The 27,961-nt window shown below is 31.8% G+C and overlaps 1 protein-coding gene across 1 annotated transcript; it reads left to right on the forward strand.

The window, feature by feature from the left end:
• Nucleotides 1–880: 880 nt before the first annotated feature.
• On the forward strand, nucleotides 881–27,961 carry LOC113513397 (chaoptin-like). The gene is made up of 6 exons (XM_031909525.2): nucleotides 881–1,113; nucleotides 20,342–20,518; nucleotides 22,495–22,639; nucleotides 22,724–22,834; nucleotides 22,913–25,905; nucleotides 27,036–27,961. Exons 2-6 carry the CDS (start codon nucleotides 20,344–20,346, stop codon nucleotides 27,320–27,322), a joined length of 3,711 nt encoding a protein of 1,236 aa, XP_031765385.2. The 5' UTR covers nucleotides 881–1,113; nucleotides 20,342–20,343; the 3' UTR covers nucleotides 27,323–27,961.

A 27,961-nucleotide genomic window follows, 5' to 3' on the forward strand; every position in this document is an offset into this window, starting at 1 on the left:
GACTCATGTCTATTAGTTAAATTTTAAATAATAGCGATCTCTTACACAAATGATAACCGATATACCATAAAGAAGCTGTTCAAAAGTCGTTACCTACAACATGCTTACATAGTTGATTGTGGTTTGAAAATTTAGTATATTATATATAAGGGTCTATTATACTAAGTAGGTAATCAAAATAATAAAATTATATTAGTTTTTATTACCCTATTAAAATTGGTAATTTATCAGAGAAATAATAAAATAAAAATATCATAACCTAATTTCGAGATTCGAAGCTCGTTACGAGTGTACCTACTTGCGTTTGGCCGACTTTTATTGTGCCAATTATTCTTTTACTATAGCTAGCCAAAAATAAACAACAAAGGTACTGTAAATACTACTTACTTATATTAATTTTACAACAAAAGATTTTATAAATGAAATAAGTGTCTAGACAATCTTATATAATATTATTTATCCCTGCTAATTAAGTTGTCATGTTTTGTAAAAAAAATTGTTTTTTAGAACTTACAAGGGCAAACTCATCCTTTCGTGCTCTTGATTAAAAGTTGTACCTATTCTGCATAAACCTTGGTCTGAACATCCATGAATATCACTAAATGCACTATTATAACTATGGAATCCATGAATGGTTTCTTGGATTTACTATTTCTGAGGATTAAGGTATTAAATAGCAATCAGAAAATAGAACTCCCATACCAATGAAGTATAGGTATGCTATAAATGTTGGATCTTCAAAATACAATTTATTTTATAATATATTTTTAGTGAATAAATGTGTAAGTAAATATTTTCATTTAAAATTTAGGGACGAGTAAGTAGCTAGTACCTGGAAGGTAAGCCCGCCCACTGCAGCCTACTGAGCGGCAGTCGGGCATCATACTCTGAAGGTTTCAGTCGCGTCGTCCGTCTAGCCTTCAGTTGAACCTCCGAACAGTACGCTCAACTTTACAATGTACCATAAATTGCGACATCACAGAGTGAAAAAGACCAAACGTGACTGATGTAATGATTACCTCCACTAATTTCTAATAACTGGTAGCTAAACTTTATTGGAATTGTATCGTGACTTAGTGATTATGGAATGTGATTATTGATAACTAGCAATTCGTAAGTATTCTTAACTTTATTATTAATAAAAATAATGTTATATTGTGTGTATAAATTTAAGTATCACGTAATAATTGTACAAGGAAGTACAACTTATTTAAAGAACCTATGTGTATCTTTTTTTTATCTAACGTGTTTTATTATATCAGTTGATTCCTGTCATTATAATTGAAACAACAATATGGCTAGGTACATTGTTGAAAACAAAATTATATATTTTATCAGTACGTATGTACTGTTTAGAAAATTATTACGGTATTATTGATGTTGTTCCCGTCGTTAAAATTTGGTAATTTCAGTAATTTATATATGAACCAACCAGTTAAATTTATCCTTGAAGATATACTCTTAAATAATGTTTATAAGCCACGGTGTAAAGTATTATTCTAATAATAGTTTAATAAATTCAATTTAATTATCTATTATTATATTAAATTTTCAGTTGTAAAATTGAAAAAATGGTCAAGTTTTCACTATAATTTTGATGCAGTATAAGGTACCTAATACATACAATTAAAATTCTAGCTAATAAATTAATTACAATACAAACTTGTAATTTGCAATGAATATTAAATTGATTGCTACATTATTTTTTTAGTTTCTACTCGTATTATAGTTATACATTTTATAAACTAAACCTAAGATTTTATATAAATATTTATAAATAGTTTATTAGTAAATTTATGTATTGTTACCTTATAAAAATTAAAACTTTTTTATGTTCTATATATTACAATCACTACGTTCCTATGCTACGGTGCGCCGTAGAGCCGTAGCTCTGCATCTACACAATCTACTTTACAATTCTGCTTCGAATCACATCGGTGATATAATTTATATTTATATCTAATGAAATTTAACTATATATATAGCTATAATAGTACAAATTATTACATTATACTAACAATTATATAATAATAAATAGTTTATTTAAAAAAAAAGTTATGAGTATTATTTTTTTTTTGATAGGTGAAAATGGTATGGTAGCCCCGCCTGCGCTAACGGGATACGCTGGCGGAGCACCAGTGAAGGGTGATAGATAAGAATGAAAACAGGCTAGTTAGCCCATCATGATGAATTCATCAGGAATTAATCATGATAGTTTCCAGGGGGAATCGCGAGGAGGTCAACCTGGTTGGGTATATTGCTAGCAATGAGATTCTCAGTCTCCATTACTAACAATCCCTTTCCCTCCTATGAGTATTATTTATTATACTTGGAAAATTTAAATCTTGCAGCTGTAGAAATTCATAAGTAAAACTCTATATTTCACTGTTATACGTAGCAGTTTAAATCGAATATAATTCCATTTTGCTCTGTTCACAAATATAGAATTATCGAACAGTGAATATCCAACAGTGTTAGTTTTCCATTAACAACCTATTTCAATTACCTAAGGATCCGTCATGACTGTTTTCTTTGATAGAAGCGGGGGCGAAAAAGGACGATCAAACAAAAGGTGTTTGTCCTTATGATGTAATGGTAGATAAACAACCACATTCCTTTATATTTTCTTTTATTTATTTATTATTATTATATGAGCCCTTAACGGTCCACTGCTGAACGTAAGCCTTTCCTTGAGGGGATTTGCCAGTAGTTTCCATGCTTGGCAGGCGGATTGGCAACCGTAGTTATGCTTTGGAGATGTTTTAAAATGGACGCTGCGGCCTATCATTCGTCCTCCCTTAGTCGCGTCTTACGACTTACCCTATTTACCCGCGGGAAAATAATGAATTGGCCGTTGAGACCACACGGCAAACTCCTTTTATTTATAAACTATTTCTTTTATTTACAAACTATTATTATATATCGAGATATATATAACTATAAAACAAGAAGAAAAAATAAACCAGTAAATAATGGAATATTATTGAAGATAATAATATATAACCAGTTACCAAAAGAAATAACTGAAATGTCAATTTAAAAAATTTAAAACAACATTTGTATCGTTTTATGAAAATAATCCATTTTCTAAAATTAATAATAAGTACATGACAATATTTTTTTTTAATGTTTAGTCAACTATATTTTCTATCTATTTATTAAAACTGGGTTAAGTAATTGACGAACAAAATATATTTTTTTTACATGTCAAATAAAATATCTGAATTTGAATATTACTGGAGTTTCAATTATTTTTAACCAGTTCAATGTATAAATATTTATTTTAAAAAAACTGCAACTTCAATCCTGACAAACTACATCAATAAACAATATTTCATAGACATATTACATTGAAAAGAAATTCATTTAAAATGCAAAGCCGTATGTAGATATTACTTCATCGCAAATTTATGAATCCAACACAGTAATATACCTTATCGATTGCTTTTAAATTTATCAAATTTACTCAGATTTGTCAACGTAATCTCATAACATTGCTACAAAATATTACAGACTGAAACAAATTGATAAACTCCTTCTTTTAGACATCCTTTAAAGACAAAAATGTTATAAAAAATGGATAAATGCAAATATTGTGCTTTGAGTATTCCGCAGCGTCACGACTTAAATTTAAAATAAGACAAACAAATTTATATGCAAATTTCAGATTTACAAACTGAAACCATTTAAGAGCTAAAGGTCCATAAAACATACGGTTACGAATAAACGGAAAGCAGAGTAACAGGAAACAGAGTTCTATTTTGCCATTTCGGAAAGGAACACTAAAATTATTAAAAAAAAAAGTTAGATTTATTGAAACGTACAGAAAAAAAATAACATTTTGTACATATAATATCAATAATAATTATTTCAACCGTTAAATTATTTATCCAATAAGTACAATATTTATATACAACTACATTTTTGGCCTATATTTTGTAAGCGTGGAAATCTACTAGGAAAACCAATTAAATAAGCCACTTCTAGTTAACGTATCAAGATAAAACATACACCAGTTTTTAAATTAGACCTTCAGAATACAACAGAGAAAACCGAATTTAATTCAGTTTTTACGTAATGCCAAAATTTTTAATAAATATTGTTTTGTATTTTATTGCCCTCATACAAAATTCTTCGCCATTTCAAAAAATATTTGTCGCGATCTGACCGCAAGATTCACTTCACATTTTAGGCTTTCGACAAACCGAGTTTGTGAATAATTCATTTCCAAAGAATGTCTAGGTATACTAAACTAACACGTGACAAAAATATTTAGAAAAACCGCATGAAATGGGTTCTGGTCCTAAAATGTATCCTTTTTTTATAAATAACAAATGATGTATTTAACAAATGTTTACTTGCTACTTCATTGGAATAACTAGAATAGCTTGTTTACTACGATAAAAAGTAGCTTATCTTCTCTATCTCAAATTACTACGTGTATAAGTATACTATATTTAATAAAGAAGGGTTTAATCGTTAAGATACCAAAAATTTACAAATAAAGACTATAAAAATGAAGACAGAAGAGGACATTGAACACAAGATACGTAATTAAGGAACCGATACGAATATACAAAGTTTTTAAGCCGTTTGAAGACGGACTTAACTGTTATCTAACCGCAACAATCAAGATTGACGACTTAACGTCTCTCCAGAAACGTTCCAGTTAACATGACAATTTATAGATCTTTATCCACGTCCAGAATATATTGATTGACTGGAATAAAATATAGCTTTTGTTTAAATAAATTCGTTAAAGAGCCATTAAAATACCAAGAGGTATCAAACAAATAATAAAACAAACTCATTTTATTATTATTGCCGTGCTAATTATATTAGATGCTACTACACTTGAAGTCCTATCAAATTGCTGATGGACAAAGTAACGAATCTATTGCGCATTTATAGGCACTTTTCCTGCATCATCAAGAATCCTAAATATTTACAGCTCATTATTTATCTAAGACCTAATTATCTAACTACGGTGGAGCAAGGGAAATCTCCGCGAAGATTATAATAATGAAAAGGTATGATGGGCAAATATAGAGGTATACTGATATATTAAACCTAACACAGATGAGAATGATAGTCTTGGCCATATCATATTACTCGTAGAATACACACGGCTAAGTATACCCAAAAAAAAAATCCCCACGAGTAAAATATCTCTGATTGCTCATGTTCTCTATTATAAGAATTCTATCTGCTGTTGGAAATAAAAATAAAAATAACTACCTAACGTAATTTATTTCACAATAAAATTCTTATTTGTGGTAGATACGTATTTATAGTTCATCGAGTTGATACTCAGTACGATGTCGGATATTTTTACTACAGTGCTAAAGTAAATGCTACTAGTACTAAATAAAAAAAAAAAACAATTTTAGACAGGACCTCTTGAATGTATATTTTATCTTTTCGCTAGTTCTGTTGTAGGGTAATCAGAAAGGACTAAGTACCTATAACTCCACCTTTAGACATTTGTCTTCTATTTTCACAAACTAAAAATATCTATAGGTCGGTTTCTACATTTACTGGAATTACTTTTTGTTTATATTGAGTAATTTATCAACGAGATTCGTCTCAGAGTAGAATAAAGACTATTCTGGATATGGACTCAATCTGGATAAAACCTCAATGTTTCCCTACCTGCCATTTGCTTACGTATTAAAATCTTGCTTATGTGGTAGACATATTTTTAGTACCTCCTCCCCGTTCTTCAAGATAGCATACTGAAACACATAACCTGCGAGTGGGAGACTCGTTAGGCCATTGTAATAAGCAGTAGACAAACCGCATCTATCAATAAGAACTCTTATTATTTCGCATTTGGGAAAGCAAGAAAAAACAACTAGAACATTGCATTGAATGGACACGCTATCCCCTCGATGAGATATTTGCCGGCAGCTGACAAGTTCTCTGAAAATGAGTTATTAATAGCTACCCAATATGCACTAGCTTCGACCATAGCCAATTGTTCCTTGTATCTAGGAGGGTTCAATAATGGATAGAGCATGGAAGTTTCCTAACCCGCACCTCAACTACTGCAGATATTGTACTAACCAAACTTCATTTAATCCTAATATCTGTAGTATGATTTTGCATACTCACTAATTCCGGAGACCTGTCTTCTCATTCAATCAGTTACACAAATGGGGCCTCCGAAATAATTAAGTGAAATTTATTATTACAAAGAAGCTATACCTAATTTATAACAGGCACAGTCCGCTCTGCTGAATGAGCGCTTGTGGATACAAAATTGTTTTATTTATTTGCAAACTTTGCCCAACTTCAACTAGGCAGTATTGACTTTGTTAGCTCTGTCTCGAAAGACGAAATTATTAACACAGTACGTGCGTCTATTTGAGTAAAACAATCATACGAGTATAATATTAAAATTCGCTATGTGTAGGTGTCTACTTGTTACTTCGAGCTACTGTTTACTCGATGTGCGTAGGTACTGTCTAAATATAAATGTTATGTAGAAAAATTTGGAATGCGCTCTCATAAAATAATTAATTACTGAATTCGATATTAGCTTTTACCCGCGACTTCGTCTGCGTGACCGGTATATGTTCACTAACCTGGACAAAAAGTAGCCTATCTCCATCCCATATAATAAGTGAATACCAGGTGTGTGATCGATTAAGCCGTTAACTTCACACTTTAATATTTATAATATAATGTAAGGATATCTGTCTTACTTGATATGATAGGTATTTGCTATGAGTACTAAATGCTTCGCATGAAATCTTTTGGTAGTTTCAAAAAATCTTTGCCTAGTCATTATAATTAATTTATTCCACCTGGTAAACTTCAGCTTGTAGTGAAGTAGTTACTTTTTGAGAACTCGTAATTAGTTTTCTACCACTTATCCATATTACTTACTTAGACAATAGGTAAATTTTCTGCCTATTTTTTGTTACTAATTTAGAAATTTGCTGATGTGGATTTACTTAGAAATGAGTGTGTACATCGAGGGACCACTAAACTAAAGTTCTTACATAAAATAGTCCACTTTGACAACTTTATAGAAAGTTCTCGGGTCTCATATAGGCATTGTATGTTATTGCCCATCGCCACACTATATAAACACATTCAAATTAGATTGTTTATTAGTTGAGTCGAGGACTCAAGACGTACTAATACAGTAGCCGCGATACAGCGAATAACCACAACTCTGCGCGTTACTAGTAAAATATTCGATTAATCTGGATCTATAAGACGGGTCATTAATACTGTATCGGTATATTTATATAAGGTTGAGTGCCGGAGCTTAATGATATTACTACGCCGACTTATGTTGTGTGTTCAAATCTAGCTAACAGCAAAAATTTTGTGTATCAATTTAACTTATCGTCTTTCTCTCCGATGACAGAGAACACCAATAATAAATAAACGCCAATACGAGCTTGGTGAAATGTGGATATGTAGTTTTAAATTCTTTATAATGGTAATAGTCGACAATTATTTTTAACTACTCCTTCAGGAATTATGATCGTGAGATTTTTTTACCTATGATACGTAATATCAATTCCGGAAAACACTCACCGATAGAATGTTGTTTATTTGCTCGAAACGATAACGTCAAGATCCTGGGCGTTACTAGTAGCATTTTCAATTTATTCTGGATCGATAAGTTCGATCATTAATTATCTGTACAATATATAAGATACATGGTAGATATAATTCTGGAAACCACGCGTGTATACTTCCCGAAACGACGGATAATGCATTTTAGGTAGTGAACCCTTCCGTATTCATTTGTTATCGTAAGGAGCACCATTTATTGCAGAGCCACTGTCTACTCTTTGGTCGGCAGCTCTAGACCCAGTAACGTAGTGTAGTTGGATGTAGGTGGCCTGAACCAGATGGGAAAATTTGACCGAGAAAAATTTCCTAACAAATAATAAATACCTTGTAGCCTCAACCACAAATTGCATCCATTTTTTAAATATTTTAGTTTTACCTACGATTTCTTTTTTATTAAAAAATAATTTTTACTTCGTTCCCGTGTCTGGAATACATTGACTACACTAAAAATAACCTGATGTCCTTCTCCATTCGAAATAGTTAATATATATGTACATACATTCTTATTTTCCACGCCTATCATGTATTAGGATAGGCAGAAACAATGTAACGTCAAATGTGCCATAAGTAATATGTGTATTTCATATGACTAGGTACAGCGTCAAATGGTAATAAACAAACAATCACACAAATTCACTTTACATTAGTATTAGGATAGACAAAAATTCCTTAATTATCTACTGTACTTAATTTTTGAGAACTTAATCCGTCAGATTCAAGTCAGTGGGTTTGAACCCACGTCTCTTCGCTATACAAGCCGAAAGTATACTCAGTTACACCCCAGAAGAAATGCTATCAGAGTTTTTTTTTCTAAATCTATTTTCAGGTGACAAATTGTTGAACCTCTTTCAAACGTCATTAAGCCTGACGTAGGCGCCATCTACCTACCGAACTATAAACTTTAACTAACGGCTTGTGTTATACAATAGTATTATACAATTTTTTATGAGACCTATTTATACATATATTTCGAAACATTTTGAAATGCAAACCTTGTTCGAATTGCTATATTCGGGAATCGTAAAATATTATTATAGTTGTAAAATTTAAACTTCCGACAGATCGTTCGAACAGGATTCGAACCCGCTTGCATCTCTTAGCTGAGAGCTATATTTTAAAATACCTGCATACAAAATTTGCATCTAAAAATGTTTTCAAAATTCTGTATTCATGGTAAGAATTGTAACTAGATAGTATTTATCTATAAAGCAGTGGGATTTTTTTTTCATGATACGGAAATTTAAATAATACAAAAATATACGAGTATATATATAAAAACCTCAGTTTTGAAAACACAACTGAATATCAAATTATTTCGCGTTGCGAAGCAAGTCAAAATATTGAAGATATCGTTCTAAGAAAAAGCAATGATGTTCTTTATAGAATTTGCGATTAAAGAAACACGCATCAAAGAATACATGCGTAACTCCAAATCTCGTAGGTACCTAGTTGCTTACTCCAACAAATTCGCATCTAAAAGGAAGTACTAAATAAATATGTCACGTAAATATGAAAATAGAATGAATTGACACATTGACAAATCTCGAGTTTATTGAATATATTTGTAGTCAATAGTTTAACTGTACACACGAATTCGTCCGCTGTGAGTCGCAATATAGATAGTTTCCAAATACTACTAAAATGCCAAACATAACAATTACAAGCTGTAACTCTCTTTTGAATTAATAATATTACATATTTATTATTACCAGAGGGAGACTTTGTACAAAAGTCGATTGCTTGGGTACCTCTGTCCCATTCGTGTTTCAACCGTGAAGCAGTTGTGTTTGCATGGCTGTGTTTCGGTTTGAAGGGTGGGATATGGCGTGAATTTACTGGGTACAGAGGAATAACACCTGAGTCCTCAGGAATGGCAACGCATGGGGGGTATCATGGGCGAAACAGTATACTCTGTTATGTCCATGGTACTGCTCGTGTCTATGGGCGGCGGTTACCACTTTCCATCAGGTGGGCCGTCAGCTTGTTTGCCATTCTAAGTTCTATAAAAAAAAAAAAAAAAAAAAAAAAAAAAAAAAAAAAAAAAAAAAAAAAAAAAAAAAAAAAAAATATTACATTATTTCTATAACATTATTAGTTTTGTCTTGTAATAGTATTTGATTTTTCTTTTATATATACAGTTTATGGTAACTCAACAGGCCTTAAAATTAAACATCTCGTTTCGTATAGCGTAGAAGAGTATGCAAGTATATGAAATTGATAATTCAAAATTATTTAGTTGTTTAAAACTTATACTTACTAGCTATATTTTGCGATTTTCCCCGAATGTATTGATATATAAAGTACCCATAAGGTATCTTATGTATTAATCAAAGTTATTGTCTATTTGTATACTAAATTTTAAAATTTTCAAACATCTTTTCAAGCATTTATATTATTAGTAGAATAATAATTAACAAATCCCAATATATCATAAGACATTTAAAAACATACTGTGTTGGTTTTACACATTATAATAATATGTATATACCTATCCAATTAATATGTATAGAGATTGCTCTCACACAGGAAAATATCTGAAAATATCCTCGTATATTTTCCTGTAATAAAAACACCTTCGATAACGAAGAAAGGGAAATCAGTAGATGAGTTACACACACACAAAATAGAGCGCGTATTTATGATATTTTATTTCATGAAAGATTCTTATTACTATTTATTATTCTACTATTCCGACTCATAGATTCCAATAGTCCTTAATTCAATACAAAAAAACTTTAACGTATATAAACACCAGTACATTGAAGTTTTTTGGTATCGGTCGGTTTTTGCTTTGGTATCCTACCGGGGTTTATTTATATTATACTCATAATTTAAATATAGACTCAGAAATAGGAGTTTTTATATAATTCTACTTAAATTTAAACTTTAATTTTATTTTTGCCAACATCTAATTCATTGTAGTTGTGATTATATTTAATAAATACCTTATTTTATTTCAAAATGCATTTCGAAAATTTTTAATAATATAAGTAAATCAAGAAAATATCATTACTTTCTCAATATCGTTCCATGTTTATTAGTTGCTGACTTGAACCTTTATAGAGTTTCGTATATATTCAAGAATGTTAAATTCTTTGTGGCCGTCTTTACATATTTAGTATATCTGTTTACATTTTTAGATGCATTAAAAAAATATAGTTTTAATCTAAGTGTCGTTATTATTCCATTTCATTTACTCATCTGTGGTAATATAATATTATAAAAATGCGATAGCACTATTCTTTGTATATTAAAAGGCGATTACGCTGTACATTATATTCATACATCAGTGCAAATGAAGGTAGACTCTGAATAAAACCCCATACAAAGCCACCAGGGGAAGTAGGGTAATATCTTCGTCTTATAAGGAGAGACCCGTATCCAGTATCGGGACGGTAATTGGTTGTTAAGGTTCATTATTATCTCATTCTTGTCATAATATAGTACTTCCGTCCAATGATCTATTTCATACTACTACCCATCCTATTCTACCAAGTTATAATTTTATGGATGTCTGAAATCTGTTTTGCCCATAATAAATGCAAGAATTTGTTATCACTAGCAGCCCTGCCAACTATAATGAAAATTGGTATAAACGTAGTATTTAGAATATAACTATATTGGGGGGAAAGGGATTGTCAGTAATGGAGTTTGACAGCCCCATAGCTATCAATATGCCTTGTTAGGTCGACCTCCACGTGGTTCTCCCTGGAAACCATCGTGAACAATTCTTGTTGAATTCGTCACGATGGGCTAACTGACCTATTTCAACCTCACCTATCATCCTTCACTGGTGCCCCGCCGGTGTATATCGATAGCGCGGGTGGGGTTCCCATTCCATTATCATCAATTAAAAAAGAATATAACTATACTAATACAGAAAATACTAAAGGCATTTCAAGATACATACCTATGTACCTTGTGGTGTTATACCTATAATACCACAGTCCTAAGGAGAGAAGGATTGTTAGAATTGGGAGCGTATATCCACATTACTAGCAATATACCCTGTCAGGTCGACATCCAGGCGGTTTACCCTGGAAAACATCGTAATTAATTATTGTCAAATTCGTCGCGATGGGCCAACTGACCTGCTTTCATCCTCACCTATCATCCCTCACTGACGCTCCGTCAGTATACACCGAAAACGCGGGCGGCGTTCAATTCATTATTATTCATTTAAAAAAATTACAATTCTCAAGAATTGCATTGCAGTGGAAAAACCCTGAGACAGAGTAATATGAGTCGTTCATGGTACTGTTCATATCTATACGCGACAGTTACCACTTTCCATCAAGTGAACCGTTCATTTGTTTGTAATTCTAAATTACATAAACAAGTGCGAATCGAATTCACGCACCAAGGATTTCGTACAAATTACAGAGTTCGATTCCTTTACAAATGTTAAAACATACCTTATAAACGACCATATCATTTAATTGCGTTAACTTAGAAGTTTGATTCAAGTGTACACCTTCAAGTGAAGACTTGAGTATTTGATATTAATTTCAAGTTGATACCTATACGCCGTCCTAAAAAATGGAACTTGACAGATGGACAAACAGACGGACAATATAGTGATAAAGGAACACTTAGTTTTTCTTTTTGAGGTACGAAATTCTAAAACTAAAACATAGGGTAACTTTCACACAAAATAACCTAATTACCTTTTTTATCCCGCACAGCCAATGATTATTACTCACTGATACCCCGATGACAGTTGCAGACATAACTAGTTACACAATAATTGTAATAGTTCTAATAACAATATATTAGGTTTATGTGTATTTACAATTAGGGTCTACGATGCACAATAACTTTCGGGGCATTTATCTGAATTTTGCCGTCCTTTTTACGACCCCATTATAACAGATGGTAGCTCTAGTTACAGTGATGAGTTGGAAGCAATAACAGTATCGCTGTACAATATATGTAGACATTTTTTTTCTATGGCAAATAAAATCAAAATGAAGGTATATAATATTCGGAGAACTGCCCAAAACTGTACTGGATCGACGTTGTTGCCATTTAAATCAAGGTATTATACAAACATTAAATTTATATAACTCACACACATACATAATACACGTATACACTATTTAATGTATGTCACTAAAGCTTTTTGTAAATACCGGTATTTCTGTCAAATCGATTCTGTGATAATCTACTTTGTGAATAAATATAAAAATAAATACAAACATGTAGTAGGTATATGGTATAAATAAATATGGCCGTATAATATATATGGCCATATTAATATATGTATATGGCCGTGTAGTCCCGGCATAGAATAGAAGCCCTCCCCTTCCTTTCCTGTGGGTGTTATAAAAGTCGACTAAGGGAACACGAGGGATGTGTAGAAGCGTTCCTCTTAAAACATCTCTAAAACCTGACTGCAGTTGCCAATTCGCCTGCCAAGCGGGGCTACTACTGTTAAAACGCCCTGAGGGGAAGGCTATGTTTAGCAGTAGACAGTTAAAGGCTTATATGATGATGATAATGATTATTATTATTATACATCAGACGGAGTTTTTTTGCGTAATAGAATCCGAAACTAGAATATCCGTAAAAGACCCAAAATAACCGACATAATTCGAAGGATAAGCAAATTGAAGTGGCAATGGGCTGGTCACATAGCTCGAAGAATCGACAACCGATAGGGAAGAAATGTTCTTGAGTGGCGACCGCGTACGGATATACGTAGTGTAGGACGACCTCCCACTAGATGAAGTAACGACCTGAAGTGCATTGCAGAGAGTCAGTAGATGCATGTATCTCAGGACCGTTCTTTATGGCAGTCTATGGGGGCTGCTTATGTCCAGCAGTGGACGGATAATGGACGAAATTATGATGATGATGATGATCACACGGTCAAACCATTCCTCCAATTTTACTTCCAGTCTCGTTGGCAAACCGCGATACAATGAATTAAGTCTCACATTTCAACTTATACTAAAAATAACTGACATTTACAAAATCGTCTGTTAACTGTCAGATCAATTAGTCTGATAGTTAAGTAAGTACTCGGGTATCGACTTCAGATAAATCAAGGGATCGATATAGATGTAAATAATATCTAACAATGTTATGATTATAGTTTTTTTTTTTTTTTTGGTGGATGAAAATGGAATGGTAACCCCGTCTGTCGTAACGGGATACGCTAGCAGAGCACCAATGAAGGGTGATCGATGAGAATGAAAACAGGCCAGTTAGCCCATCATGATGAATTCATCAGGAATTAACCATGATAGTTTCCAGGGGGAACCACGAGGAGGTCGACCTGGTTAGGTATATTGCTAGCAATGATTTATGATTATAGTTACAATAGCACTGTTACATATACAACTACATAGTAACTACTAATCGTTTTGAGTAACATCCAGTGCTCACCACAACTGGAGATTAAAATGGTCGAAGTGTCCGTTTATTTGAAAGGAATTATCTATAGAAATTCTGTTATTATCTAAAAAAATTATATATTTTAATACCAGACCTGGTATATTTGGTATATACAAGTATGTATATATGAAAAAAATATATATGAAAATAATTTGTAAAAATCTGTTCAGCCATTTAAGCATGATAAAAATATAAATATGGATAGATAGATAGATAATATTTTTGCATTTCTTACACTGTAAAAAAAAAGAGATGAATGTACTGAGTATGGGAATAATATATGTACAAAAAAAGCAAAACATATAAAAAAAATCTTTTATGTGTGTACTATAGTAAACATCTTTATAAACTTTTTTTTTATTATAAATATATCTAAGTGTAATATGAGCTAACATCAATCGTTATACACTTAATTGAGGCAATAAGAATAAAAAAAATAGAGTTTGGTATGAACTGAAATAAAAGTAAGAAAGAAAAACAGAAAATAACTTAAATACAAATACACTCGTATTTAGAAAGTAAATTGTTTTTACTTGTATACTCATACAAGTAAAAACAATTTACTTTCTACTATATTTTTTATAAAATAAATACGTAACTATAACTACATCATATTTATAAAGTTGCTATTATTGTGTTTACATCACATAACAGTAAATTATTGGTATGAAAATTGATTTAAGTGGACTGTAGAAACTTAAAATAGGGCTTTATTACTGCTGTAAAATACCGGCACAAGTGAACAAGTACAGACAAGATGTAGAAAGGTAAGGACTTACGGAATATTCTTGTTGTAGTCTGCCTGGAGCTGCCCACAAGTGTACGGGTTGTCGATCGTCCTAGGTTCACTTTTAGCCACAAATTTGTATGAATACCTAACTGAAGCACCTTAATTATGATTATTTTATTGTGAACGCGCGAAACGACCGCCATCGATGATATTTGTTTTTTCTCGAATGTTGCCATTTTGGGCAGCTCTGATTGGTCGCGTTCGTTGACAGGTTGAATGGAAAGGGAGGGCGCGGGAAATTTGAGTGCACTTGTTTTTATGTTCTAACAATTATATTAATTATACTTACTCGATTTCAATAAACATTTAGTAAAATCTACGATAATATTACTTACCTACTATATTCTCTATATTGTTAAAAAAATATTTACAATAATAAAATGACAAAAAATTTATCACAGCATTTAAAAAATAGCTATATAATTAACCTGACTGACTAATATACTTACCTCCATAATTAGTAATACGAACACCTTTAGTGTATTTTTATAAGATTTGGAATAAACTATTTAATGAAACTAGCCGCTCTTGCTTATAAAGATGAATATTGCACTTGACATCATAGAATATGACGTTTATCGTGACGCTTGTGATATTTCTTAAGAATTATCATTTCTATGAATATATGACTCCAAAACTAGTAATTATTCTATCAACCCTACCCACCAAACTGAAATAAAATCATGCCAGTATTTTTGTTTCAAAGCAAAAATGTATAGGTATCTTTCTTTCTGAGGTCAACACACGTGATATACGTAATTGATTTAGGAAACATTGGACATTAAGCCTGAATGTTTGATGATTAGTCTTTTGCGCATTAGAAAATAGTTCTATAAGAAAGTCTCGAAACGATTTTGAGTGTCAAGAGTTTCTTTCAAGAAAACTAATGCTGTGTTCTGAAAAAGGTCGTCAACTATTACTCACGTGATCTATATATAAAAGTCAAATATAATTAATATCCCAGAATATTTTGCCATATATTTTCCATACATCTAAGACTATCTAGAATTAGAGTGTGTCATTTGAATATGCATCTCTGTCTTACCTATTTTATTTCAACCATATACGTGTAATAGAGCGTGGGTGTGTGTGTATTTCAATCTCGTTTTAATAATAAAACCCCAGGGATATAGAGAGATTTATCTATACGATTAATTGAAATGACAAATGCAACGATCAACCTAAATAAGTTCCATCATAGACTTGTGATTTATTGCAACACCTTTCAAGATAGAATTCGTGACGAAAGGAACACTGATCAACAAAACTAAGATTTTCATCATCAATTCATATATTTTATTAAATAGCTAGAAGTACCTAGATGTGGTCAAAAGGTGATTATCACTTTTCAAGCGGCGCGTGAGCACAATAACCTGTGTAACATCCGATCTCACCTTACACGTGCGATTGAAATGTTATTATATTCGTTCATAAAACTAAATGCGATATCATCATCTTTTGTAGTCCTTACTAATATTATAAATGTGAAAATAAATTTGTTACTTTATAGCGCCTTAATGGCTTAGCCGATTACAATGAATTTTAATATACACATACTATATGGACTACTTTTTATACCGATCAGTAATTATGTACAATATATAAATAAAATATTATAAAATAAGCCAGTAAAAATCAGCATATAATTATAGACAAATAGGCGCAATGGGTAGACATTAACTGCAATAATAAATTTTTAATCTGTTATATTATATGCATTATACCTTTGTATGAAACACAATTCATTATCATTATAAAAGAAACATTAATTTACCAAACCAGTGATATTGTCAGAACATCATATATTATTCATAAACGGAAAAATAATGGACGAAAGTTTGTTCCAATCAAGCTGTTTCATCTCTTTATAAATTATTCCACAACCTTTCAAGCGTAATTATATATTATTTTAAAATATAGAAGTATGAAAACCAGTTTACTGATGAGAAAAGTATTTAATTTGTTATTTACTCCTTTTACAAAACATCGCATGTATTTATATTGATGTTGAGTTTTACACGTACATACTATATTTACTTTGTGCACTAAATATTAGCATACACTAGAAAAGAGCTAAATGTCTAAAGCGGCACATCTTTTACTTATTTATGCGGCTATATATGAGTTCAGATTAGTAAAGAAATAAATACCAATACCTAATAAACAATAAGATCAAAATTCTTGGCTATCTTTAATACTATCCTGTCAGTATATTTTATTCTCATAAAAGTAATCTCATTACGTAATAGATGGTACAAATCATAAATGTTATCATATCTGAATATTATGTAACATAAAAAAAAATACTTACACTAAATACTCTCTTTAGAGTAAAGACATACATATTAAAATAAACTAAGTATAAAGAGGAAAACATTTCAGTTCTTCTACTAACATTCTTTACAAGTAAAGCAAAATTTTTAAAATGTCATCAACATCATTTCAACAGTTAAAGGAAAAATTAATTGTCTATAATTATATTAATATTAATGTACCGAAAATTTTAAATACTGGCCCCGGTACAGAATAGGGAAATAAACAGTAAATAATAACGGTTTTGCAAATACAATTTAAGGTGACGCTTAATCCGATTGCGGCACTTGGAAATTTCCCAGATTACCATTTAACGTGAAAATCTCTGAGAAAAGTTTTGTGCCACTTATTACTGCTTCAAATGTCTTAAAATAATTTCTCACTTTTTTCGTCGTGAGCTTTTCGTTACGGTCTCTTTCATCTTTTAATTTCTTTTTTTTACTTCGTTTATTTTTTTCATCCTTTTCATATTCCTATTCCCGGTGCCTAATGCTTCAATTACTGCGTAAAACGGAAATGCAGTAGATAAAAATTCACACAGAAACCGGTGTTATGTCATAAATAATGATCACACCACATTATATATAACGGCCAACGTCATAACTAAATTGAATATATTCCCCACGCTTATTCATGGGCCAATACAAATTCGATACGGCAAATTCGATTTCAGAATAAAACGCGCATAACCCAGATATTCAGCCCATTTCAACTATTCATCGTTACATTTGAACCGTACGCGACATCGAAATGTATACTCGTAATTAATTTTTACTTCATTTTTTTTTATTTTTTTTACAAATAAACTTTATTGCAATACATTACAAATAGATAAAAGCACCATTAATCATTTAAAATTAATCATTTAAAAATGGGTCGCTCGAATTATGTCTTATTATCAATTTAATATTTCTGTTTACAAACAAAGATATTGCATTATTATGTGCTTACATAAAAAATACAGTCAATTAGAAAACCACATTTTTAAATCAGTTAAATATATAAAGCCTAATAATTACACATTTCTACCGTAAAGCAGTTGTACTTAAATGGCTGTATTTCAGCTTGAATGGTAGGATAAAGCTGTGAAATATTTTAGTCCTTAAAAATGACAACGCGTGACGTATCATGGGCATTGCAATATTTATGGTGCTGTTCATGTCTCTAGACAACAATTACTATTTACCATCACCAAACAAGCTGACGGCACATCAGCTTGTTTAATATTCTAAATATCATAAAAAATATACTTATATATCTATTAATAAACAATATAAGTCTGTAATAAAATAGCAATAGCAATCCGAAATTCAGCAATAAAATCAGTACTATTCGTCTCTATTTACATTGAAGAAAATTGCATAGGTAAGGAATTGATCTTTGCAATCTTCCTCGCTTTTAGTGGCTGAACTAAATCGCCTAGAGTTTCGAATGTTGCTATTACAAAACGACAAGACAGATACCTAAAGCGTACGGGAAAATGGAATTTACTGCTGTAACTAAAATCACCACTAAATTTGAATTAATTTAAGTTGGAATGTTGCGGTGTGCATCATAAAACACAAATGAAAATAGGTATTACGTAGCAGAAGTACGTACTCGTAGATCAACAAATAGTTATTTTATAGATAAACAAACTCCATTTTTCTTTTATTCGCATTCTTTTAATGTACGAATACATACTACAGTTAAGTATTAAAGTATAAATAAAACATACTTTATTCTATATATATATACTCATTGTTATTATTCTGTATTATCTATCTTTACGTTAAATCTCTTAGAGAGAATCAAATGCAAATGCAAGATTATCTTGAATATAATAATTTGAAAACGGTAACTGTTGAGTTTCTTGCGGATTCTTCTCTACAGATAACAACATCTCGAATCCAGCAGATCAATCAATAAAAATTGACGATTTAAAAGAGCTTGTGAATAAATCTATTTAAATAAAGATGATTTCTATTCTACTCTAAATGTCATCGCTAAAATGATGAATATAAGGATAAAAATCCTTACAGTCATCTTTTGCTTCAGACATGTTCATAACTCGTGCTGGCCAGACGCCTTTTTCTCTATGATTTGATTTGATCAAGATCTATATCTCAATATAGTCTGATCGATATAGGTTAGTTCAGATTATATCTTTTTACTAAATGCAAATAAAGTATTTTTTTCCACAAAGCTAAAAAAATAAACTAATAAGTAAACTAATCAACAATATATTTGCTGGTACAATTTTAACAATAACTCTTCACAGAGTGCGCTGTTCATATTTGTGAACAGTTGTCATATTTATCACATTTTCCTGTTAACTATATTCATCTGTGAGATATATTTTATTACAAATAGACGTATACGTAGTTATAACGAAAATATGTAAGAATAGATTTTTTGGTTGACTAATAAATTTTTTCTTTACACACAAATAGAACTAATAGTAGAACTAATGGCAATGCATGGGCACAAGATCAATTAAATTGCTTTTAATGATGACAGATCATGTGCGGCTATTCAACGTACAAGTTTAAAGCTCATAATATGATAGATCACTTGTGACCAGAACAATGATCGAAATCACTAATGGGAGTACTAGATGCTTATAACTCAGCAAAATATTATTCCTATTATTCTCAAGTATCATAGAAATAAGGATATTACAAAGTACCGTAAGCATTTTCCACCTTAACAATTGAAGCGCCAAGATAAATCATTGAAAAATAAAGTCGTTTAAAAATTGGCATACAGGTACAATGAAAAGGATGTTCTAAAATTCTTAATTTTCCTGTATTTTTATATTACGGATTTTGAAAATTCTTTATGATATACTTTTGTTTTGGACTGTTTAAGTCGGGCTTTTGTTTTTTTTTTTATACAGCTTATAATGGCAAACTAGCTGACGGCCCACCTGATGGAAAGTGGTAACCGTCGCCTATAGACATGAGCAATACCATGAATATAACAGAATATACTGTTTCGCCTATGATACTCCCCATGCGTTGCCATTCCTGAGGACTCAGATGTTATTCCTTTTTCCCTAGTAAATTCACGCCATATCTCACCCTTCAAACCGAAACACAGCCATGTAAACACAACTGCTTCACGGTTGAAACACAAATGGGATAGAGGTACCCAAGAAATCGACTTTTGTACAAAGTCTCCCTCTCTCCCTTTGTGTACTTTGTGAAGTTCGCTTATTAACCTTTACATACTATCCCCATTCATGTAGTTGTACCTTCACAGTGATGGTGTTGGGCGATGGTTGCGCGCGGTGGGCGCTGCAGAAAGCGGCGCTGGTGGCGTGCCTGCTGGTGGGTGCGTTGGCGCCGGAACGACTGGAGCCTTGTGCTGGCAGCCCGCTGTGCTCATGTCGGACGGCGCATATGTCCTGCATCGCTGTACCATTCCACAGATTTCCAGGTAATAAGCTGTCTTTAGGCTACGGCTTTTTTTTATGTGCAGCTTTTAGTAATGTACTGCCTTATACAAAGACTTCATAGTTATCATACAGCACAATATGAACTAGGAGCCACACGGTCCCTCCCCGCGATGGTAAGCGGTAACGCGTGGTTAACAAATTTATAGTGTACCGTACGAAAACCGCTGAGTTTTTGCACACAGCGGCTCGGCACACATGTCAAGCTCCGTATAAGTCTCCTGTCGAGATTGTTCTACAAGTGAAACTGAACATTTTTACTAAAGACACGTAGGACAAATTACGACAAAAAGTTCTGAACGCTGTCAAGTTAGTACGAGAGGGTGAAATTTTTTGCCAATTATAGACAGCATGTATATTTATTTCTTTGATTAAAAAGTTCGGTTTCAATGGTTTAAATCTCTCTTGCCAATGGCTTCTATTTCATCTTGTAGTTGTTTTATATCTCTTAAAAGGATCGTCCATAATTTTAATATAATTACTAGTGGTAGTTATTTTTTTATTCATTGTATAGGTGTAATTATTTTAATTAAATATATACAGCAATCTAAACTTATAAAATTCATTACGTAGCCCCTATGTATGTATATATACATACATAAGGGCTAAACCACCTCATACTCTTAGAATATCTTACAATTTCATAATAGCAGTGAAAATTAGTAGCTTAATTTTCAAAACAGGAAATGGATTTATTTTGTATTAAAGCTCAAAATATATTGAAATGAAATATAAATTTTATATAGAAGTCGTAGGTTCACAGGTGTGGAATTACGTCGTCTGATCTACAGTAGAATTATTATTTCCCTTATTTTTCCTTTTGTAATATAATCTTGGAGTCTAAAATATCTGCTCTAGAAGTTGTAGGTGATGGTAGCTTAAAATGATTATTTTTATAATTCATCAAATTTAATTTTCTTATGAAAATTTGTAATATAGCACGTTTGATATTAATCGATAATGTGTCAAACAAAGAATATTGTTATAACTTATTGCATAATAAATTTACTTATCTAACTCCATTATATTATAGTGGTAGTAGTAAACCATCATGCTGTCGACGAAAATATACCTACTGATAATAATCACGAAGCCTAACTTGTTATAGATACCACTACCTAATACTCAGCATAGATTTTTCCTCGAAGCAAGGCACAAGCACGGAACTTTAGCTCTTGAACTGACAATTCACGGAAAATAAACTTAATTTTATTTCTTGATGTAAAATGAATTGCAAAAAAAGCTATGCACATAAAAAAGTAAATATTTGAGCGTGTAGTACAATACTTTGATAGAACATGGAATGAAAAAAATACCAATCTAATTTTATGTCAGAAAGAATAGCTAGTAGTTTTTACGCCTTGTGAAAACAGAGCTGAAGTTGTTTTCCAACAAAGTAATTACAAACTATGCTGACCTGTTATCTATTTCGCTTAGTTTGATGTTTCTTTAAACGCTTTTGTGAAAATCGTGTATTTCAACACTGTTTTACACATATCAATTTTAAGAACTCGTTAAAAATCTAGCTCCATTTTTATTACAACAGCTGCATATTTTTTATCGTAATCGAACACGAACGCTTGCAACTAATTCGATTAATGTAGGAAATTAAATGCACGTAATATGCATATATGAAAATACGGTGTGAAAAATCGACGTGATATGTTCTGCTGTAAAATTATGTTAGCTAGGCTTTTCACTATATATTTCACGTATATTACTTCATAAATAAAAGAAGACTTATACCTAGTCATATTAAATATAAATTTATAACTACATAAACTCCGACAATTAATTGAATGCTCACGGAACTAACGGTACTTTTAAAAGTAATTCTATATTAATTAACCCGTGATTTACTTTTAAATAACATATATTACTTCGTGATTGTTTTTTAAATAACATATTTTAGTGTTATAATAGTTTGTGTCAATATTCACCAATTTGTTTTATTTCGCAGAATGGCCGCGTATAGAACTCCAACATCTAGACATAAGTATGTCAAATCTGGAAATTATATCAGAAAGTGCTTTGGATGGATTACGACTACAGACTTTAGTTTTAGTAGCTAACAAATTACATTACATCGAACTCCATGCATTTAGGTACCTGTTTCAGTTTGTAATTTTTAAGCTTCTAATATGCATACATATGTAGAAAAGTGTATAATAATAATTATTTTATTCCAGCTCAATGGCTATTACGCTAGCCTCTTTAGACCTGGGGTATAATGAATTTACTGATATACCACAGCAAGGATTGAGAGACTTAAAAGTTTTAAACTGGTTAAATCTACAGAAGTAAGCATCCAATCTAAACTCTATTTAAGTTTCACTTACTGAATTTAAATGATTAATTTACTTTTTTCTTTGTTTTAGCAACAATATTGCTATGGTTGGACCAGAAATACGATGGCATCATTTAGAAGAAACTTTAACAAGTCTGTCATTAAGTAATAATCAAATAACACATTTGAAATCACAAGCATTGACAAGTTTGTACCACTTGTTGCAATTAGATCTAGAAGGAAATCACTTGCGAAGCATCAGTGCAGACTCATTACCATCCACACTAACAATCCTAAAGTTATCTAACAATTTCCTTCATGAACTATCCTGTGATTTACTTCATAACCTCCCTAGGTTACAGTCCATACATTTACGACATAATTTAGTTAGATTCAGCAGTAATTATTCTTGTTCCAATAACAAAAACAAAAAGATTGAAAAGTTAGACTTAAGCAATAACAAAATTAATGATTCTTCAGAGATACTTCTGCTCCGAGAAGTTCAAATTAGACAAATTATTCTAGACCTTAATGAACTAACTTTCATTCCACGATTAGTGTTCGCAAATAATAGAGTCGAGAGGTTGTCTATTTCGTATAATAAATTGACTTCTATTTATCGGGAAGTATTTTTGTTATTAAAAAATTCATTGGAGCATCTGGAAGTAGAACACAACAAATTGTCCCACTTGCCGGACACTCTAGCTCAGGTCATACGACTTCGCCATTTATCTTTGGCTTACAACCAATTGGAAGAATCACCCCCTCTCCCCGCCCGTATTCAAACGCTCTCACTTGCGGGCAACTTTTTAACTTCAATACCCTCTGCACTACAAACGTTGGAACCGGGGTCAATTCGTTATCTCGACTTAAGCTATAACAGGATATCTAATTTGTTACCCAACGAATTTCTAGACTGGTCCACTTCCCTTGGGACTATCAACTTAAGAGGTAACAGGATTGCACAGATTTATAAGAACGTTTTTCCGCCAACCATGCCAGTTAAAGAGATTAATTTGAGCTTCAATGATTTATACTATATACACCCGCAGTCGTTTTCAAATGTTTCTAGCTCTTTGCATGTATTAGAATCGTCTTCGACTCTTTTTAGCAGTTATTTTCCCTTTGAAATTGAAGAAGGTTTAGAAAATCTCAGTTGGCTCTCGTTTGATAATAATGATTTTCATATCCTTAAATTATCAGATCTTGCAATATTTTCGTTTTTAAAATATTTAAATCTCGACTATAATCGTGTCGTAGATATAATTTTGGGCGATGACTTTCAAAACGTTTCGCTGCCTTTAAACAATATTAGACTTGCTTATAATTTTATAACTTCAATACACAGTCGTACATTTGCATATATGCCTGACCTAAGAAACTTAGATTTATCATACAACCGAATCAATAACTTAACTAAGCACAGTTTCACAAACTTGCCAAACTTGAGATATTTATCTCTTGCGGGTAACATAATCGATTCGATGGAAACTGAGACCTTTGCTAATTTACCAAAACTGGAAATATTGGAACTCCAAGGAAATAACTTTACGTATTTATCACTTAACTCGTTCCACAACGTTTCGCATGCATCTGTAACGTTTACGCTCAACATAAGCAGAAACCACTTAAGACTTATCGATGGAGAATCTGTGATTTCCGTAAATATATTCGATGGTTCATACAATGAATTGCATGAAGTGCCAAATAATTTCTTTGTTGCTGTGGAATCTTCCATACGCCATATTATATTATCCCACAACAAAATTTTTCATGTTTCTAATGAAGCTTTTGGAGATGCTATTAATTTAGAGATATTAGATTTACATAAAAATAATATAAATACAGTAAAAAGAAAATCATTTTCAGAACTGGTCTCACTTCAGATATTAGATCTATCTTTTAACGTTATATCTCAACTATCCGTCGAACAATTTTATAACTTGAATAAATTAAGATATCTTAAATTAGATCATAATAATGTAAGGCTATTACCCAGAGATGTCTTTAAAAATACCATTATAGAACATTTAGATTTAAGTTACAATGACATATCTTTGTTTCCAGTCACTGCCCTGTCACAAATAGGCTTCACTCTAAGATACTTGGATGTATCTAATAACCACATAGAATATTTAGACAGTAATATATTTCGCAATACGCAATTTTTACTAAATCTAAATTTAGGACATAATTTGCTGACTGTGTTATCAGACAACACGTTTTCAAGTCTTGGAGGTTTACGTCTACTAGATTTGAGTTCAAACTCTGTAAAAGCAAACTTTAAGGAGTTGTTTCATAACCTACCCAACTTAAGGCATTTGAATCTTGCAAATGTAAGTTTAAAGTCAGTGCCTTATCTACCTTTGACAAACTTAACTAGTCTCAATTTAAGTTCAAATTACATTAACAGTTTTAAAGAGACTGATGTCAAGCGGCTAGTGAATCTTCGCCATTTAGACCTTAGTCATAATCGTCTTACCTCTTTAGTGCCAAAAATGTGGTTTCACTTGAATAATTTAAATGTGCTCGATGTATCATACAACCCTATAGTAAGAATTACGCCAAATAGTTTCAAATGGTTGAGCAACTTATCTCATTTAAATTTAAATGGACTTAAATACTTAGACATAGTTGACCAAGATTCCTTCCGTCCCCTAATATCTTTGCGAGCTCTCCATATTCAATCGTGGTCTACAATAAATCATTCGACTTTTCGTTTATCGAACATTACCTCATCACTTCCCTCTTTATATAAAATAGTGATACAGTGGACAGATGATATCATGGACACTCAACTTCATGGAATAGATGCAAGAAACATTCGCTATTTAGAAATTAGAGGTGCAAAACTGCAGAGAATAACTGATGAAGCATTTGAGCCATTCGTTTGCGGCCAAGATATATTTATAAGGATAACTGCAACATCTCTGACGAAACTGCCAACAGCATTTATGAAACACCTTGGACAAGTTCCACAATTGGGCATCGATTTAAGTTATAATCAAATTACATCACTAAATCCAGCCATTTTCTATCCAAACTTCACCAGTTGGAGCCACGTAGCTACAAAATTGCTTTCAGGTACGTAATGAAATATGTATTTTTTAAAAATGTTATTAATGTACTCAGATATACAAATCAAACAAAGTATATAAACTACAGAAATTACAAGCTGTTATAATACTTAGTCTTTTCCAATTTAATTTATCGCAGTGAACTTGCTTTTTTTCTCTACCATTGAATGTAAGTGGTTACGACACCATTACGACGAATTTTATTTTATAGTTCTACGCAGTAGTTAATATTTATATATGTATGAATATTATTATCCGCTACTTCCTTTTTATATAGTGGCAATATATGCATAGTGGCAATATATGCATATTTAAAACATTCATAAGATGTCGTTAAAAAAAACTTATGAACAAATTACCTATTTTAATTTTTTTTTCCATGGACTCTTTTAACATTTTATAATGTACATATATATAGACCTCTCTACCTATGAAATAATGATAGATGACGTTCCATGTCGTGGTTTAATCTCGGTTTAATCAATCAAAATAGTTCAGTGAATAGGTAAATACAATGGAAACACCAACTGTTCGTTACATAACCAAAACCAAACTTCTATCAATAATATAATTATATTGATGTAAATTTGGTTTTAGTTAAGGCTTTCGTTGTGTATATTCATGATACTAGAATTTCTAGTAACAATTTTGAAAAACAATTTATTTGAAAGTTTGTTTTGTTACATATTATATGCACCATGTAATTTTTTTTATACCACTGAGGTGGCAAACAGGCATACGGCCCACCTGATGGTAAGCAGTTACCGTAGCCTATGAACGCCTGCAATACCAGAGGTATTACGCGCGCATTGCCGACCCTAAAGAAACCTCTACCCCCCTTTTTAAGAACCCCATGCTGTATTCTCTTGGGAAAACCTCGGCTAGAGATTTACAAACACTATATTTAATTGGTCAAACCTAATTCTAGTATTCGTTAATATACCTTAGTAACCAAGCCATCTAAATATATGGAACAATTAATAATTAACATTCTCTCGAACTCAGCGAATTACGGTTAGGATTTTATTAAACTTTACGAAACCTTCTAATGAGTTTTAATTCTTAATAGGTAACGATCTTACTTTTCCAGAGGATATAATCAAATTGTTGTGTACAGTTATTTTTAATATACTTCAGGTGGATTAATACTAACTGGCAACCCTCTGCGTTGTGAATGCGAGTTGGCGTGGCTTGGTGCTTGGTTGCGCCGGTGGTTGCAAGAAAATGAAGCAGGTACAGAGCTGAGACGCGCAGTTCGAAGCGCGACCTGCAAGGATCAACTTGGTAGACGAGTGCCCTTGCTACAACTTAGAGCAGACGAGGCAGAGTGTCACGCCAGTGCGCTGTCAAGTGATGCTCAACCAAATTACACTGATGTAGTTTATACCCTCGTCGCCGCGTTTTGGACTTTATTGCTCAGATGATATCCATTACTACATATCGAGTAATTGTATATTATTATATTATTACATACTTGTACATATGTTTTATTCACAAGGTCTATTTATAAATAAAATTTGCAATTTGAACAGACTGTAGTTGAATACAATTTTATACACCATATAATTAATTAAACAATTTAAATACGTAGATAAGTGAACCTAATAGGTAGCAGTGGTAATTTTATGTCTAATTTAATGAAATACTTCTATAAGGTACGTGTTATCTTGTAAGGTCACGTAAAATTAAAAAAAAAAAACACTTTTTGTAAATCCTGGTTTACATTGTGTCAGGTATAAAGCTCCAATCTCGAGACAGGTTAATGTTGACTTACTACTGGCACCATGTAAATTTATTTCAAGTCAGTGCAGCACTGTCAGGTTGCCACTAACTTGAATATACCCAGTAAATGTCTTTAAGCCAGCTAGCTGACTATATGTAGTTAGTAAAAGTCAATTTTTAACGATAACAATGACCTAACGTAACCTTAATAGACAAAATAAATCCGTTTTATTGCGTGCATTGTTTCCTTCATAATTAATAGATTTTATTGACATTGTGAATTGCAGTTAATTATATTACCTGTGTAAATATTGTACAGAAGTAAATATTTTTCCAAAATA

The sequence above is a fragment of the Galleria mellonella genome, unplaced genomic scaffold, assembly GCF_026898425.1.
Source record: "Galleria mellonella isolate WM207_F2 unplaced genomic scaffold, CSIRO_AGI_GalMel_v1 utg139, whole genome shotgun sequence".
NCBI lineage: Eukaryota > Metazoa > Arthropoda > Insecta > Lepidoptera > Pyralidae > Galleria > Galleria mellonella.

Excerpts from the sequence above, each read along its gene's own strand:
- LOC113513397 (XM_031909525.2), top strand. The coding sequence starts at position 20,344 with ATGGTGTTGGGCGATGGTTGCGCGCGGTGGGCGCTGCAGAAAGCGGCG. Across the intron at positions 22,640-22,723 it reads ATCGAACTCCATGCATTTAG|CTCAATGGCTATTACGCTAG; the intron begins GTACCTGTTTCA and ends ATTTTATTCCAG. Across the intron at positions 22,835-22,912 it reads AACTGGTTAAATCTACAGAA|CAACAATATTGCTATGGTTG; the intron begins GTAAGCATCCAA and ends TCTTTGTTTTAG.